The 17,689-nt window shown below is 41.5% G+C and overlaps 3 protein-coding genes across 3 annotated transcripts; 1 reads left to right on the plus strand and 2 right to left on the minus strand.

The window, feature by feature from the left end:
* Positions 1–242: 242 nt before the first annotated feature.
* LOC123088077 (xyloglucan endotransglycosylase/hydrolase protein 8) lies at positions 243–1,629 on the minus strand. Its single transcript, XM_044510237.1, has 2 exons — positions 1,248–1,629; positions 243–1,140 (listed from the first exon to the last, which is right to left on the minus strand). Exons 1-2 carry the CDS (start codon positions 1,512–1,514, stop codon positions 562–564), a joined length of 846 nt encoding a protein of 281 aa, XP_044366172.1. The 5' UTR covers positions 1,515–1,629; the 3' UTR covers positions 243–561.
* Positions 1,630–11,879: 10,250 nt separating this feature from the next.
* LOC123088080 (uncharacterized) lies at positions 11,880–13,289 on the plus strand. Its single transcript, XM_044510239.1, has 2 exons — positions 11,880–12,649; positions 12,760–13,289. Exons 1-2 carry the CDS (start codon positions 12,177–12,179, stop codon positions 12,953–12,955), a joined length of 669 nt encoding a protein of 222 aa, XP_044366174.1. The 5' UTR covers positions 11,880–12,176; the 3' UTR covers positions 12,956–13,289.
* A 133-nt stretch (positions 13,290–13,422) lies between these two features.
* Positions 13,423–16,109, minus strand: LOC123088079 (uncharacterized). The gene is made up of 3 exons (XM_044510238.1): positions 15,644–16,109; positions 14,965–15,126; positions 13,423–13,946 (listed from the first exon to the last, which is right to left on the minus strand). The coding sequence occupies exons 1-3, from the start codon at positions 16,034–16,036 to the stop codon at positions 13,587–13,589; spliced, it is 915 nt and encodes a 304-aa protein (XP_044366173.1). The 5' UTR covers positions 16,037–16,109; the 3' UTR covers positions 13,423–13,586.
* Positions 16,110–17,689: the final 1,580 nt, after the last annotated feature.

Genomic DNA, 17,689 nt, shown 5'->3' on the forward strand with positions numbered 1-17,689 from the left:
TGTTGCTTGATACACGGCAATTCGGGGGCATAAGAGTGTGGTGGAATTCTTGGAGGGCGCATCTGTTGCGGGATACTACAACTTTCGTTGATTCGGTGCTTTTGGCATTTTTTTCTCTTGCCTTTTTTTTCTTTGGGCATGATTGTGGTTTTTGCCCCGTGTTGGACTCTATGGTGTATCGGGGGTTGCTATATTAATATAGCGGGGCGAAAAGCTATTTCGAGATATTTGGCAAAGGGAAACAATGGAAAGGACGCTCCTTTGAGATTCGGTTTTGCCAGCTGTCGCATACAGAACAGGGCCTCCACATTGGCTGCCTACGATCCAGGTCGTATGTGATTTTTTTATCTCACGGTATAGTTTATGCTTCGTTTGTACCTGGCCGAGACTGACACCATGTGCAGGTGCCGGACTGCCGGTAGGAGATCAAGAACAGCAGTACATGGGAATGGGAGGCAAAATGGCAGATCATCAGTGGTGAGCCAAGAAACCACAGGTAAACTAGAACAATCGGTACGTCCGGGAATCATCAGTGGACGACGGCGACGAATCAGTCGGTCATCAGTTGCGGGAGCATTCGGCGGGGAATCCCTGCGGGAACCGCCAGCCGTCCTGGCAGTAGTCGTAGTGCATGTAGTTCCTCCTGGCCCAGGCGACGGTGCCCTGCTCGGCGGCGCTGGGCTGGCGCTTCATCCAGCGGTCGGTGCCGGCGGGGCAGGAGAGCGGGCGGCCGTCGCCGGCGGGCACGCAGGCGTCCGCGGAGTAGCCGCGGTAGGAGACGACGAAGGGCGCGGCGGACCAGTCCACCTTCACCTTGCCCTGCTCCGTCGCCCAGTAGCTGCCGTCCCAGAGCGTGGCGTGCACCGACATGGGCTGCCCGCCCGGGTAGGGCAGGTCGGCGTAGCGCTTGAAGGAGCGGAGGAAGAGGTCGTCCACCTTGAAGATGATGTTTCGGTCGTTCCAGATGATGGTGTAGGTGTGGTAGTCGGCGGCCGGGTCGAACCAGAGGTAGAACTGCTGCTCCTTCTTGCCATCGCCGTTGGCCCACACGTTGGTGTTGAGCACCACGGGTTGACCGGTGCTGTTGCCCATGAACTCCATGTCGATCTCGTCATGCCCGGGGCCGTCGCCCGACGAGAGCTGCACCAAATCGATCCCGTAGCAACGCCGGCGCCGTCAGTCGAATGTCAACTACAGATATATATTCTGTTCTGTGCTCGATTCGAAATGAAACGAATACTACGTACGTAGAAGGAGGCGACGGTGCCGGCGGAGTTGCCGGGGATGAGCTTGATCTGGACGCTGAACTGGCCGTAGAGGTAGCTGCGCCGGGAGCGGAAGGCGGCGCCGGACTGGCGGTCGAGGAGGAGCGACGCCACCTGCTGCCCCCGCGCGTCGTAGCCCGCGCGCACGTTGCCCTCCGTGGCGAACTCCTCGTACAGCCACGAGTCCGCGGCCGCCAGCAGCGCCAGCGCCAGGGCCACGGCGGCGGACATGGCAGCCCGGCCCGCCATGGTCGACGGTGCTCTGCTTCCCGGGGGAGACGAGGACGAGGAGGCCAATGGAGAGCGAGACGAGTATGGTTAGTGCGGTCGGTGCGGTGCGCGCGGCGGCCAGGCAAGCTAGCACGGCACGGGAAGTGGCTTTTATAGCGCTCTTGTCCGATGCTCAGCTCTGGGCAGGGTGCAAACGTTGTGTGGATGCGCGAGCGCCGAGTGGCGACGCGTCCCCGTGACGACGACCGGCCATCCATTGCGGTTCGCCACTAGGGTAGGGTTGAGCGCTCCGCCTGCGCCAATCGGGCAGACGAGGTATAACCGTGGGAGCGATTGCGCCTTTCCTTGCTGGGCATGGGCAAGCGTGTACTCATGCTCGCGGGAGTAGCGGACGCGTCGTCGGGCTGCCGTCGGTGTCTTTTGCACGGGACATATACTCTCCCTCGCTTTCAGGCTTCCCGCGCGCGGGCGGATACGGCGGGAGTCGGTGCCCTGTGCGTGTCAGGTAGACGGTGGGAGCGGGGATGGACCGACGCGCGGTGGACGATAAGGCGCGTGACGTGTACAATGACAAGTTGTGTAATTTAATTGAATTAGTTGTTTGATTTTCTTTCTTTATGATGAAATTTGCTTTTTTTTGAGAAGGGAATTTTCTTTCTTCTTGAAGGGTAATATCAATGGGGCGCGCTACGCAAGCTGTCCGATTCGATGATACGAGATGTTCATACTGTTTATTTTTTTTCTTTATTATCTCTGCAACAAGTCTCTTGTTGCAAAACCTTGTATTTTTGCAGCAAGACTCTTATTGTGAGACCTTCTACGCTCCTCTTCTTTATTTTTTCTGCAACAAATCTCTTGTTCCGAAACCTTGTATTTCTGCAACAACACCTTCGTTGCGAGACTTTCTTCTCTCTTATTTCCTGCAACAAAATCCTTGCTGCAAGAAAACCTCTTCTTCTATAATTTTCTGTAGCAAGAACTTCCGTTGAAAAAATCACAACATCTCGTCGCGTGTAATTTTCTACAACAAAACCCATGTTGCAAAAATGCAGCCGCCCACTTGCACTGTCGCCGTTCGCTGCCGTTGATCTGCAACAATGATGGACGTGGCCGTACGACGCGGTGCGGCGAGGTTGATGGTGCTCCCCATCGGTAGGGATGCGTTGTCGCCGCCGGGTGGCCGACGGGTATTGGAGCTCCGACGGTTGTACGGGGCCATGCCATCGCCAATGGCGGAGTGAACCGGGCGGGCTGCATCGAGGAGGGCAAAGGAGAGATTGGGTATGGTAGGGCAAGGTGGAAGGAGATGCAGCAGCGTGTGGTGGCGGTGGCGCGTCGCCGCGGTAGCGGCTGGACTAGCATGGGGACAACGAGGAAAGGAGAAGACGGGTGGGGATAAGTGCGTGAAATTTTTCTGGAATCATGGCAACGTGTTGTGGGGGCCATAGGACACGTGTCAACTGCTGCAGGTGGCGTACTTCTTCCCAGAAATCAGCCGGTTGATCCTCAGTATTTCACAATATCAATGCCACCAATTCATTCTTCCTAACAAAATCTCGTTATTTTTTATTTCTTTTCACTTTTATTCGTTTTAAAGGGCAATACCAATGCCATTAATTTATTTTTCCTTACAAAACTTTGTTATTTTGATTTTGCTTTAGTAACTTATTTGTTATTTAAGTGTAATACCAATCGCACTAATTCATTCCTTCTTAGAAGTTATTATGCGTAAATTCCGCTATCATATGCTTATTCATGCATATTTTTAACAACCGCTTTTTTGTGTATATATGCGCAAATTGTAATTGTTTTATTTAGTATTTCTAGTTTCTTTCTTCTTAAAGGGTAAACCAATGCCACTAATTCATTCTTCCTTGGAAAATTTATTACGTTCATTTTGTTTTAGTTTTTATTTTATTTTCTTTCTTATTAAATGCTAATACCAAAGCCACTAATTCATTTTTTCTTAGAGAACCTCGTAATTTTGATTATTTTTAGTTTTTATTTTATTTCCATTCTTTCTTAATGGTAATACCAATGCCACTAATTCATTCTTTCTTAGAAAACTTCATTACGTTCAATTTTTTTATTTTTATTTTATTTTGTTTCTTCTAAAAGGCTAATATCAAAGCCATTAATTCATTTTTTCTTAGAGAACTTCATAATTTTGATTATTTTTAATTTTTATTTCATTTTCGTTCTTTCTTAGTGGTAATACCAATGACACCAATCCATTCCTTTTTAGGAAACTTCCTTTTTTGTGAAATTCCACTATTTTATGCCTATTCTTGCATATTCTAAAAAAGTGCGCAAATTTTTAGTTTTTAAATTGTGTTTTCATTTCCTTTCTTCTCAAAGTGTAATACCAATGCCACTAATTTATTCTTTCTTAGAAAACATCACTGTTTTAATTTTGTTATATATTTTATTTCATTTTATTTCTTTTTAAGGGTGATACCAGTGCCTCTAAATCATTCTTCCTTACAAAACTTATTATTTTGATTATTTTGCTTTTATTCATTTCTGTTGTTCTTTAAGGGTAATATAAATGTCAGTAATCCATTCCTTCTTAGGAAACTTCTTTTGTGAAAATTCCGTTATTATATGCTTATTTTTGCATATTATAAATAGCACAATTTTTGTGTTAATTTTTGCAAATTTTGTCATTGTTTTTTAGATTTTTTTTACTTTCTTTCTTCTTAAAGGGTAATACCAATGCCACTAATCCCTACAAACTTCATTTTATTGGTTTTTTTAGTACAAGGGAAGAAGAAGGCTAGAGAAAGAAGACCCAGATAGGGGGTGACTGGGTGACTCGGAGGAGGAGGACGAGGGGTGCGATGACCCAGACAAGGATGAGTTCTGGGAGCAGTTCAAGAGCTCCGGTGATGAGGTGTAGTTTTATCTTCAGTGTAGTTCAAGTAGTAGTTCGAACTAGTTGTAGTAATAACTTGATGAATGTAGTAATCATTTAATTTATGTTTTAATGAGAACTATGTTGAAATGAAGTAGTAGTTGAATTTGCTATATTTGAATTTGTATGTTTCAAATGAAGTACCAGTTGAAGTATAGTTTTACATTTCCGTTTGCATCTTCTATTAGAGTTGTTCTTTTATATATCCAATATACATCTTCTGTTGGAGTTGCCTCTTCTATTGTAGATGCTCTGACGGATACATCTAGAGGACATCAAGAGTAACGTGGAGACATCAAACAATTTAATTCCTTGTGTGCTTTTCGCCTGGATATTTAAGTACATCCACAAGGTCACGCAATTTCAGGGCATGCATGTTGTGTACCATACGTTTCCGGTGTCGACTCTGTTATGTGATTGTATATTCGGCTAGTGTATTGTTACATCTTGTTGTGCTGGTCCAATATGAGAGCTATGGTGAAAGATTTAGCTTCAACCAACTTCGTACTTTGTTGATCTATACTAAGCGGGATGAGTTTGTGTCCATCTTCTGCACGCACTATTCTCTCAAAGGTGTCACAATCAAACTATCTATTGGAAAATACTATATAACCTTTCCTGGAGTAAAGAGCATCATAGGCCCTTGAACTATTTCAGAGGTGTCACGCTAGGTTCTCGAACTATGAAAATCATCATATGTCCTCAAAGTGCAATATGTGTGACATGCAAATTCTCAAACTATTTTAGAAATGTCACATAGCCACATAGGTCCTCGAACAACTTAGGTGTGACGTAAGCACACACTTATTGTACTTCAAAGGACCAATGATGACCTAGATGGCACTTTTCATAATTCGAGGACCTACATGACACCTCTGAGATAGTTCAAGGACCTAGGATGCACTTTACTCAATAATATGGTACTCCCCCATAAATCCATTTCTCCGACAAGTATTTCCGGACGGAGGGAGTACATATCAAATCATGTCTCCATCCTCAGGCTCCTTCGCAATGCTTCATTTTTTTCCCAACAGTACGCAAAATACACACCATATTTTTTGGACTAGGACATCTCGGTAACGTTCGATCTAGGTAGCTCCCAGATCAAATAAATTGTTCCTTGGGGGCGATTGTTCTGAAACAAAACATTCGATCCGGGAATGAGTTATGAACGAACGAATAGGCTGAGCGCTAATACTGCTAGTCCATCGGTCACGATCCAGCCAGGCTGAAACAAAAAAATGCCAGCAAAGCCCGTTTGCTACTGTTGCACTACAAAAAAGCTCAAAACCCGAAGGGAGCAAACATTACACCCTTGTGAACAGAACCAAAAAGATTGATTTGCCATCATATATAAAATGGAATCGCCTATTATGTAAAACGCATATGTAACAAGTAAAGCTACCATCAATGTTCAAGATGGATCAAAACTTAAAAGCTTAACAAATATGTATTAAGCCATGTTGGTACAAGCAAATTATATTTTAACTTAAGATTGCCATTGTTTCATATAAAAGAAAGATGAAAAAAAACAGAAATGGAAAACAAAAATGTGAAAGATTCTAATGGATTTTTCCATATGATCAAAATTGCGATGGTATACAATTTTTTTACAATGCTCTATTCAACAAATTAGCCGTGTTTCAAAAAGATTAAAAAAATAATTTATGATGGTGTGTGCGATACAAGTTTCCATGGTGGTGTACACATGAAGGTGTAAAACAATAAGTTGCCATGGTCAAAGTAATAACTTTTCCCATGGTCTAAACAAAAAAGTTACCATTTTTAAATTAATAAAATGGCCATGGTCAAAAATATAATTTTACCGTGGTCTAATAATACAAAAGTAGCCATGGTTCAATTTTTTTGCCATGGTGAATACAATAAAGTTGCCATGGTTAATATATATATATATATATATATATATATATATATATATATATATATATATTTGCCACATTTTGACGTATGAATTTGCCATGGCTAAACCCAAAAATGTGTCAGGAAAATAAAATTCCCATGGTTAAAAAGTAATTTTTCTATGTCCAAACAATCAATTCCATGGCATGAAGTATGAATTGCCACGGTTCAAACAAATAAAAATGCCATGCTCAGATAAAATAACTTTGCCATGGTTAAAAAAGAGTAAATTTACCATGACCAAAAATAAAGTTTGCCATGTTACGCAATTAATATTTGTCATGATACAGTACTAAAAAATAATGATATCTAAAAACATGTCATACTTGGAAAAGTTTATGTCATGGTATATTTTAAACAAAGTATGGAAAATTTGTTTCTCTAGAGACAAGAAAATGCATCATAAGTTGCAATGACATCGTATTTGTAGTTGTCATGGCAAAATGAAAAATTCAAATAATGTGATGGCAAAAAACATCTTCAGTAACCATGGAAACATTCTCCCGATATAGGTATGGAGAAGATACTATGAAAGTTTCCATCATGGCAATGTATGAAAAAAGTATGGCAAAATTATTTTTCTAGACACATGGATTTTTTTTAAATGGGGATGCATCTTAAGTTGCAGTGATATAGTATTTATAGTTGGCATGACAAGACAATATCAAATGTCTATACTTTTTTCCGTGGCAAACAAAAATCAAAGGTCAAATTTTCCATGTTCTCAAACAAATTTGTAATTGCAATGACAAAACTCTTTGGATGGATATGGCAAAAGACAAAATGAAAGTTGCCATCATGGCAACACATGCTTTTAGTTGCCATGGACGTAAAATTATTTTCATTTTGCACATGGCAAAATTAAGAGCATTGTTCTTTTGAAAACGACATAAACTTTAGGATTTTTGTTCACTAGAAACAACATAAACAACTGATTGAGAAAATAGTGCATGAATAGTTATTGAAAAACCCCGTAGAAACCAGTCTGGTAGCTAAAATAGAAAAGAGTAAATTTACATGGTTGAAAAATATACAAATTTACCATATTATGAAGTATGAATTTGCCATGGCTAAACAAAAAAAATGCCATGGTCAGGAAAATAAAATTTTCATGCCCAACCAATGCTTTGCGATGGTATAAAGTATGAATTTGCCATGGTTCAAACAAATAAAAATGCCATACTCATATAAAATAAATTTTCCATGGTTAAAAAATAGTAAATTTGCCATGGATAGAAATAAAATTTGCCATGTTACATAATTAAGAATTTCCATGATATAGTACTAAATAAAGAATGATCTCCAAAAATAATGGCAAATGTGGAAAAGTTTATATCATGGTACATTTTAAATAAAGTATGGAAAATTTGTTTATCTACACACAAGAAAATGCATCTTAAGTTGCAATGACGTCGTCTTTTTAGTTGCCATCGAAAAAAAAATCAAAGATGACATGGAAAAAACATCTTACTCAGCCATGGCAACATTCTCCGATATAGGTATGGCGAAGACACTAGGAAAGTTACTATCATGGCGATATATGAAAAATAAAGTATGGCAAAGTTGTTTTATCTAACACATGATTTTTTTTGAAATGGTGAATGCATCTTGAGTTGTACTGATATCGTATTTATAATTGCCATGGCAAAGAAATTTCAAATGATTATACCTATTGCAATGGCCATGGGAAAAGTTTATGCCATGGGAAAAAAATAAAGATCAAATTTTCCATATTCTCAAACTATTTTGTAACTGCAATGGCAAAACTCTTTGGATAAATATGGCAAAAGACACAACAAAAGTTGCTATAATGGTAACACGTGCTTTTACTTTCCATGGGCCTAAAAAGATTTTCATTTTGCACATGGCAAAATTAAGAACATTGTTCTTTTGAAAAGACGGCAACTTTAGGGTTTTTGTTCACTAGAGACAACATAAAAACCTATTGAAAAAATAGTGTCTGAATAGTGATTGAGAAAACATAGCGACTGACCTGGTAGCTAAAAAAAGAGTTAATTTTCCGTGGTGAATACAATAATTTTCCATGGTTGAAAAATATATTTATATATTTTACATATTATGAAGTATGAATTTACATGGCTAAACATTAAAAAAGTGTCGTGGTCAGCAATTTTTTTTGCCATGTCCAAACTATGATTTGCCATGGCATTAAGTATGAATTTTCCACGTATCATACAAATAAAATGCCATGCTCATATAAAATAATATTGCGATGGTTAAAAAGAGTAAATTTGCCATGGCCAAAATTAAATTTTGGCATGATATAGTAGTAAAAAAGAGTGATCTCCAAACATAATGGCAAACATGGAAAAGTTTAGGCCATGGGAAAAAAATAAAGATCAAATTTTCCATATTCCCAACTATTTTGTAACTGCAATGGCAAAACTCTTTGGATAGATATGGCAAAAGACACAAGGAAAGTTGCTATCATGGACACACATGCTTTTAGTTGCCATGGACCTAACAAGATTCTCATTTTGCACATGGAAAAATTAAGAACATTGCTCTTTTGATAATAATGGCAACTTTAGTTTTTTTCCCCACTAGATACAACATAAACAACCGATTAAAAAAATAGCATGTGAATAGTTATTGAAAAAACAGAGCAACCAGTCGGGTACAATTAAGGAAGAAAGAAAATGGAACAAAAACTAAAACAAAATAAAAATAATGAGGTTTTCTAAGAAGGAATGAATTCGTGGCTTTGTTATTACCATTTAAGAAGAAAGAAAATAAAGTAGAAACTCACAAAATCAAAATAGTGAGGCTTTTCAGGAATACTGAATTAGTGGCATTGGTATTACCTTTTATGAAGAAAGAACACAAATAGTCATAGTTCTAAAGAAAACAATGAGAAATTTTGCACACAAAAGTTACACTTTTTAAAAATATGTAAGAATAAACATATACAGTGGGATTTTTTTTTTCAAAAAACAAGTTTTGTAAGAAGGAATGATTTAGTGGCATCTGTAGTACCTTACAGAAGAAATGAAATAATAATAGAATCAAGATAATAAAATTTTATAAGGAACAATGAATTAGTGACATTGGCATTACCCTCTAAGAAAAAAGAAAATGGTATATAAAAAACTTACACACAACTTGGCACTAAAATTGCACTTTTTTGTAGTATGCAAAGAATAATCATGTAATAATGCAATTTTCATACATATTTTATAGTATTTGTCTGTATACATTCATACTCAGCATCCAAGGAATACCCCAAAAAACAACTAATAAAGAAAAATAAAAGGTAAAAAAGAAAAGAAAAGAGCAAAAACGAATAAAAACAGAAAACCAGGAAGGAACAAAGTGTGAGAGAGGGGAGGGCTAGGTCACACATGTAACGTGCTTATCTTCCCTAATAATAAGACACCTATTGCTTCTGGTCGTATGTCACTTAAATCACCCCTGAAGTTGTTATAAATTACCCACTATGCCACCTATAAGTAAATAAAAAGATTCAATTTTTCTTTTTAAAAAATTCGCTGCGGTGATTGATTCTTATAAGATGTTCCCCTTAAACTAGAAGACTAGGAAATTGGCGCAGTTGTCAAGGGGTTAGAATTTCGTGTGGCGGACCCAGGTTCGATCTCCGGATCACCTTACTTCTTCACTTTTTTTTGAGGGGATCACTTTTTCTCTTCTTTTCTCTGCAAGCGCTCCTCCTCCTCCGCACGTGTATGGGCCGGCCCATGGGCGTGAGGTCCCATGCTGTTTCTTCTTATTTCTGTTTATGTTTTTCCTATTTATAATTAATTCGAGATTTTTAAAAATTCCAAATTTCAGAAAGTTGTGACGTGACTTTTTTTAGAAATCATAAATTGAATTTCAGAAAGTTGTGAGCTGAAGATTTTTTTAGAAATCATAAAATATTCGTGAATGCAAAAAATGGTAGGGAACTAAAATATTGTTCAAGATTTTTAAAAACTGTTTGCATATTATTTAAAAATCACGATTTCAAGTAAATGTTCATGATTTTTAAAAAGTGATCGTGAACCCACGATATATTCAACGATTTGAAAATTCAGGATTTTTAAAAATTCAAAATTTCAGAAAGTTGTGACGTGAAGATTTTTTTTAGAAATCATAAATTCAATTTTAGAAAGTTGTGAGCTGAAGAGTTTTTTTAGAAATCATAAAATTTTCATGAATTCAAAAAATGGTAGGGAAATCATAAATTGTTCAAGATTTTTAAAAACTGTTTGCATATTATTTAAAAATCATGATTTCAAGTAAAGGTTCATGATTTTTAAAAAGTGTCAGTGAATCCTAAACCTATTCAACAATTTGTAAATTCGGGATTTTTAAAAATTCAAAATTTCAGAAAGTTGTGATGTGAAGATTTTTTTTAGAAATCATAAATTCAATTTCAGAAAGTTGTGAGCTGAAGTTTTTAGAAATCATAAAATGTTCGTGAAATCAAAAAATGGTACGGGAAATCATTAATTGTTGAAGATTTAAAAAAAAATATTTGCATATTATTTAAAAATAACGATTTCAAGTAAATGTTCATGATTTTTAAAAACTGATTGTGAATCCAAAAATATTCAGAAATTTAAAATAATGTCCATGAAATTTTAGAAAATGTTCACAAAAAATTCAAACAAAGACGTAAATTACGAACAAAATGAACCATCGCTTAGATAAAGCTCTTTTAGGGGAAATACAGAGGTTGTTTTATGATTTTATTTAATCCATCACACATTGGTTAAGAAGGGTTTTTGTGTTCTATACAACGCTTGGCCCCAGAAAAATTAACACAACTTCTATGGGTTAACTTTTGTAAGCTATATGAAAATGACTAAATGTCTAATATTCCTCAAAACATAGCTATCTTTATTCTGGTATTGTAGTTGTACTGGTTATGAAAAGCACCACGATGCTAGGTCAAGGCGAGACACATCATTTATCAGTCTAGCTTAGGTAGGGTTCATCAATGCAGCTTGCTTAGACAAAAGATATTTCATTGTGGCGCCTTAGGAGATCAAGTCATGAGACCATCACGTTTTCAGCTTTTGAAACGACTTCTTGAAAGCCCCTTATCTCATCGTGACATGATTCAGATGTAGTTTATGAAATGACATTTTTAAAGTCCTTATCTTATCCTGACATAGTCTGATTGTTTTTTCCCGTTGCAACGCACGGGTGGCATATTTGCTAGTAGTCCTAAACAAAGGGTAATGTGCTTCGGCCCGTTAAAGATTTGGCTGACGCAAGTCCGTTGTTGAAAAACGGAGCCCAAAACAACTCACGGAAGAGAGTAGGAAAAGAAAAGGGAGCACGAATCTTAAAGCAGAAATCAACGGCTAAAAACGTTGATCGGGCCAAACTTAATTTTCTGGCGATTTGCATATGGCTAAGGTGTTCTTGAGCCGTTGTGCACAAGCACAGCTGCCAGAGTGCATAATCGCCAGCCCTTATTAAGCCCTGCTCCAAATTTGGCGCCAAGCCTACCTTAACTTAGCAACCACAAACTCATCTTCTATTTACGCTCCGCTCGCCGCGCAGCCGACGGTTCCCTTCCTTCCATCCCACAAAACCCCCGGCACCATCGCCATTGATCGACCGCCTCCTCCGACCCACCACACCATTAACCTGAAACGGAGGGGGCGCTGCCCATCGCCGCTATCACCCATCCCGACGATCGAACGGCGCCACGTACGGCGGCGACGGTCACATTGCACATTGCACGCTCCGCCCACGCCGAGGGAGGTCATCCATCGGCCTAGCATCTCCTAAGGTCCGACGGCCGCGGTCCCAGCCCCGGCCGTCGGTGCGCATTCGCCTCCGTTCTTGGATAAGCTAGCTAGCGGCGAGCGAGCATGGCGTTGGGACTCCGGGAAGGCGGCGCCGGCGAGCTGCAGGGCAAGGAGGGCAGCGGTGAGGCCACGGCGGCGGCTCCGGCGTACCGCTACGCCGCGAGCGACTCGTTCGCCTACGACGACATGCCGCCGCTGCCGCAGCAGATGGACCGGCAGCCGCCCCTGGTGCTCGGCGGGGAGGGGATGCTCGGCGACGGCCGGATCCCGGCGTCCGTGTTCGAGCGGGACACGTCGGATCCCGGCAAGGACTGGAGCATGATGTCCACCGAGTCGGTGTTCGGGCTCCAGGTCGCGCCCTCCTGCGACTTCACCGGCTACTTCCTCTCGCACCCGGAGCTCATGGACATCGCCACGCCGCCCCGCGACAGCTCCGCCGACGTCTCCCGCCCCTCCGCCACGTCCACGCCGCGGCAGTTCAATGCCGTCCCGGAGCTCGGCGACGCCGCCCCGAGCTACTCCTTCGCCTTCCCCAAGTACGCCACGCATTCGGTCGCGTCTTTTGCATTGTACACATGCACGTCCATGTCCATCCGTCCGTAATTCCTCACTGATGCACAACACTTGTGAATTGTGACATGTGCAGCCTGATGGAGGACAGGAGGTACAGCTCCAAGAGAGCTCAGGAATCTAGCGAGATGCCGGCGACGCCGAGAACGGCGCGGGCGGGGGAGCCGGCTGCGGAGACGACGGCGCTGGGGGAGGGGGCAAGCAGCAAACCGGAAGCGGAGCCGGAAGCGCCGAAGGGAGGCATGTTCTCGTGGTTGCCCTGCTGCTCTTGATAAACAACGTCAATGGATCGCCGGCGGCAACCGGCTAGGAGGGGTGCTCATCTTGTCGGCCCCGTCACCGGCGACGCCAGCTCGAACAGTCGAAAATGGTGGCCAGAGACAGGAAAAGGAAGTAAGAAATTATGGATCGATTCGAAGGACAAAAAACACAATCAAAAGCAGTTTTTAAAATTTTCTTTGCCCCAGAGTGGTGTCTTGTAATAGATTGCTTCCCTTTTTGGTCACAAATGTCGTCCACAACGATGAATTTTGAGATTTCTGTGAATTATCCATTCAACATTTCAGATCTTCTGAATGTATATAACCAGAGAAAAAACAGGTTAAATTCATGTAAGGTGCTGTAACTACCTAACTAGATGCATGACATTTCTCTATGCAAAAGAAACCCCCTGCACAATACAGAAACCAGCAAAAAATGCTAGTATCAGATTCGTCACCGGTTCACGACACTGCGGAAATACAAGGTAGATTGCAGTTACTGATATGATGCAAATAAAGGAGCAATTTATACATGTTCAATGCCAACCCAATCTCTCCACAGCAGTAAAAGTGTATCTGCTTGGCCCTTTACAACACACAGAACAGGCTTCATGAACACATACCATTGAACTAGGGTGATTCACTACTGGCTGCCGGAGGCCGGAGCGCCATCTTCGCTCTGCACACCTTCAATGGCCAGAATTTTCTTAACAACTTGCTTGGGTATATCAAGGTCATCTTGCATGCAGCGTAGCAAGGGGTGTGATAAGATGATGCATATCTGGCGGAACAGGACCCGGGCAAGCCCTTGGCCGCTCTCAAGAATGTAGCCCTCGTACTGGCTGACATGCTCGAGGGCATCAACCAGCGCGTCATACACATTTTGTGGGCAGTTATCAGCAGTAGGCTTGTCGTGCAGATAGACTATGTCCATGGTGAAGTTCTTTGGCTTTACGGGCCACAGATGGTGGGGCTTGGTTGAGGACCGGCAGTAGATGAGCACCTGGAATAATCAGTTCTCATGGAAATCAAAACCGAGTTGCAATCCACAAATAACAACAGCAGACATACACAAAGCAGTACTGTACTATATAGGACATAACTTATTCATATTGTTAACCTTCTGTGGACATCAACCAACTGGGCCATTCCAGTTTAGAATTGTACTTGCATTTTATACATGTCGTGAGATGCAGTGAGCCTTCTTACAAATACAAAAAGAATGAAATCAAACCATTCTCCACCAAAAACAGTTTAGAATTGTATTGTTAAACTTATACTCCTTCCGTCCCATAATGTAATTAGTGTCAAAAAAGTTTACATTATGAGACGGAGGGAGTACATTTTATAAGTTTTTTCGACCCTCTGTTGACACCAACCTACTGTGCCTTTTCAGCTTAGAATTGTACTGCATTTTATACATAACACAAACTACAGTGAGCCTTCTACAAAAGAAACTTCTGAATGCTATCAGAACATTCTCCACCCAAAATAGGCAGATGGTAGGCTAGGTGATGCAGAAATACAGTGCAAGTGATCTCAAATAGTGCACAAAGCACTGGAGGCATTGTTATACAAAAGGAAGATTGGTGTGGGCATACAACAATCAACAGATGACCCTAGTACCTTTGATAAGAGGTACAAGTGGGTATCCTACCACTTTGTACACGCAGGGTCCCATAATGGTTGTCAACCTGTTGACTATTTCGTCTTGGGGATATCAGAACTACTTATTAAGCAGTTTATGATTGATGTTTTATGCTATGCTAGGACATTAGATGACAAGTGGTGATGTGGAATTATGGATGACCAACGCCAGCCTGCTCAGGACTTACATGCCCTTGTGTCGAAACACATTATTACACAGCATTGTTTAGAAAAAACATTGCCATTTATATGCCAATTACTGGCTTCCCACATGCTTAGAAACAATGCCATTTCTGCCTGGTAGTAGCCGGGTTACAATTACTATCAAGACAGAAAATGTTACCAGCAATTGGAGCAACTTGCAGCAATCTTACCACTCTAAGTAGTCGCCCTTGCGTTTCTGCCCTTTTCCCTTCCTCGTACGCTATCTTGAAGAGATGAGTGAGATCAGCCACTGCATATCTCGTTTCAGTAGCAGCCAACGACCGGATTGTATCAATTGAAGAAGCAGCATCACTGGTGAATTCTTTGCTTATCTTAAATTCAGAATAAAACAAGTCAATCCCCAGTTCATCATCACATTGTAGAAGCAATATATGAGATTAACCCACAAAGCTCAAATCAAACTACAAGCTTAACTTCAGAATAACAAAAGGCAATCCCTCAGTCCATTACCACATTGCAGAAACAACTTCTGGAATTCATCAAACCACAACACTAAAGGCAAGCTGAAGAATATCAAGAAACTAGCATAGGTTAATCAATACGGAAAATTCTGTGGGGATAACACTCAATTGTTCTTCAGATGGGGGAAATTTTGGGCAACTACTCAGTTCTCATGTCCATTTCTTCATGTATTCGGGTTTGGCATTCAAATGGGCAACATCATAAATCGTTAAGCAACCAGATCTGCAGTGAGTGGCAAAAATTTGCACACATGAACAATATTTGTACTGAAACCGTTAACCCTAGAAATCAGGGGGCGTGTACTGAAGCACTCCTCGTCTGGTTATCTAACCGAGAAAGTGAAGAGACAAGGGGGGCAGCAGATACCAAGGAGACGGTGTCGCGGAGGGAGGCGAAGGCGAAGCGGTGGTCGGGGCACATGGTGAGCTTGCTGTGGAGGAAGAGCATGAGCGCCTGCTTGACGGCGTCCATCCGCCGCACCGCCGGGCGCGCGGGGCGGGGGGGCGCCGCCGGATCCATGAGCGCGCCGGGGCCGGGGGAGCCGGTGGAGCCGGAGGAGGCGGGGGACGCGGACGCGGCGGCGACCTTCATCTCGGAGCGCGCCTCGGCGTCCACGTCGACGCAGAAGAGGATGTCCTCCAGCGGGAGGCGGCTCGGCGGCAGCAAGAACTCCGGCGAGGTCGCCGGCGCCGCCGCGGCAGCGCCGGAGGAGGAGGAGGAGGAGGACGGCGGGAGGCCGTGGCGCGGGGGGTGGTCCATGGGGGGTGGATGGATGGATGGTCGTCGGGATCGGGTGGGGGTGGCCTCCGAAATGCCGGACTCGAGGGGTGCTTTCACTACTTGCTCGCTTCTTGTGACTGAATTTACAAATTTGTATCCCACGCCCCCTTGCAAACTTTCGGGTTGTTCAAAATGTTTACATTTTGTCCATTTTTACGAATTGCGGTCTTTACTACTCCCTCTGTTCACTTTTATAAGATGTTGTACACATTTCAGACAGTGTGCAAAACAGCTCGATTTCGGTTGTCTGAAACGACTTATAAAAATGAACGGAGGGAGTACTAATGATGTTTACAGATGATCTATTGGTGTGTGGTGCAGCAACAAAGCAGGAAGTTGAAGCCATCCTTCAGATCTTAAATCATTTTTGTTCCCTTTCAGGCAAAGTCGCAAATTGGGCAAAGTCAGGAATTATGTTTACTACTAATGTTGATTTGCAGCTCAAACGGGAAATTAAAGGTTGTTTCCTGTCCCTGATATCGGCATCTCTTTCTTCATTTTGGACATCCTCTGGTCTTGCCTGCTAAGGATAGGTCTGTTGCTTACTCATCTGTGGGAGACAAGTTTAAATCCAAGCTTACAATGTATAAGGTAAACAGAATGTCTCACCCCGCTAGGCTTACTCTTATTAAATATGTTTTTTTTCTTCTATTCCTGTTTATTTTATGTCAAATATTTTGTTCTAAAAATATTGCTTGCTAGTATCACTGCTATCATTAGGAGATTTTTGGTGGACAGGGATAAAAGATGATAACACTTTAAGATATCTTTGCTTAAGGGCATGGGTTGATATTTGCATTGACAAGAAAAGTGGTAGTTTAGGTATTAGAAATCTCCAGTCCTTGAATCAGAGCTTGATTCTCTCTGCAACTTGGAGAATTGCTCAAGACTCAACTAGTAATCTTGCTCTTATTTTGAAGTCAAAATACAATGCTGACACTTCTATTTGGAGAGCTCATTCTAGTTGTCCAAAAAATGCTTTTTGGGCTTCCATTTTAAAGATAAGACCTCTATTGGAATCTGCTTATTTTACACAATTTGTTGATGGCCCCTCTTCCATTTGGAGTACACCTTGGTTTAATAGTTGACAGAACATCTATAACAATCTTGTCATTCAGCAACCACCTTTAGTTATCCTACAACTATTAAAGACTTGTGGATCTCAAATCTTAAGGCCTCGAACCATGATCTAGTTAACTCTCTTTTTACTCCACATGTGGCCACAACCATTTTAAACACTCCTATCATTGATGATGTGGGCCGAGATATGCTTGTTTGAAAACTCACTCCTACAGGGTAGTTTTTTACAAAAAGCGCATGACATTGTTTCAAAAATTTGCAGTTGCCGCAGATCCAGATGCCTAAACAAGTACCTCAATAGGTTATTAACTTGCTCAATCAGGTTTGGGCTGAGAAGCACATGATCCCAAGAGTCCAGAATTTTGCTTGCAGACTATTAAGAAGAGTCCTAGCCACAGGTAAAATAATAGATTGTTTTTCTAGACATATTTCACTTATCTACTCAAGGTGTAATATAGAGGAAGATGATATGCATTTGTTTTTCGGATGTCACTTTGCAAAAGTTGTTTGGTTCTTGCGGACCTGGTTTATCAACACTGACTCTTTACAACA

The sequence above is a fragment of the Triticum aestivum genome, chromosome 4A (genome assembly GCF_018294505.1).
Source record: "Triticum aestivum cultivar Chinese Spring chromosome 4A, IWGSC CS RefSeq v2.1, whole genome shotgun sequence".
Lineage (NCBI taxonomy): Eukaryota > Viridiplantae > Streptophyta > Magnoliopsida > Poales > Poaceae > Triticum > Triticum aestivum.

Coding starts and splice junctions, on each gene's coding strand:
- LOC123088079 (XM_044510238.1), bottom strand. CDS start 16,036: ATGGACCACCCCCCGCGCCACGGCCTCCCGCCGTCCTCCTCCTCCTCC. Junction 15,127..15,643: donor TCCGCGACACCGTCTCCTTG/GTATCTGCTGCC, acceptor TCTGAATTTAAG/ATAAGCAAAGAATTCACCAG. Junction 13,947..14,964: donor AAGGGCGACTACTTAGAGTG/GTAAGATTGCTG, acceptor TGATTATTCCAG/GTGCTCATCTACTGCCGGTC.
- LOC123088080 (XM_044510239.1), top strand. CDS start 12,177: ATGGCGTTGGGACTCCGGGAAGGCGGCGCCGGCGAGCTGCAGGGCAAG. Junction 12,650..12,759: donor TACTCCTTCGCCTTCCCCAA/GTACGCCACGCA, acceptor TGACATGTGCAG/CCTGATGGAGGACAGGAGGT.
- LOC123088077 (XM_044510237.1), bottom strand. CDS start 1,514: ATGGCGGGCCGGGCTGCCATGTCCGCCGCCGTGGCCCTGGCGCTGGCG. Junction 1,141..1,247: donor GCACCGTCGCCTCCTTCTAC/GTACGTAGTATT, acceptor GATTTGGTGCAG/CTCTCGTCGGGCGACGGCCC.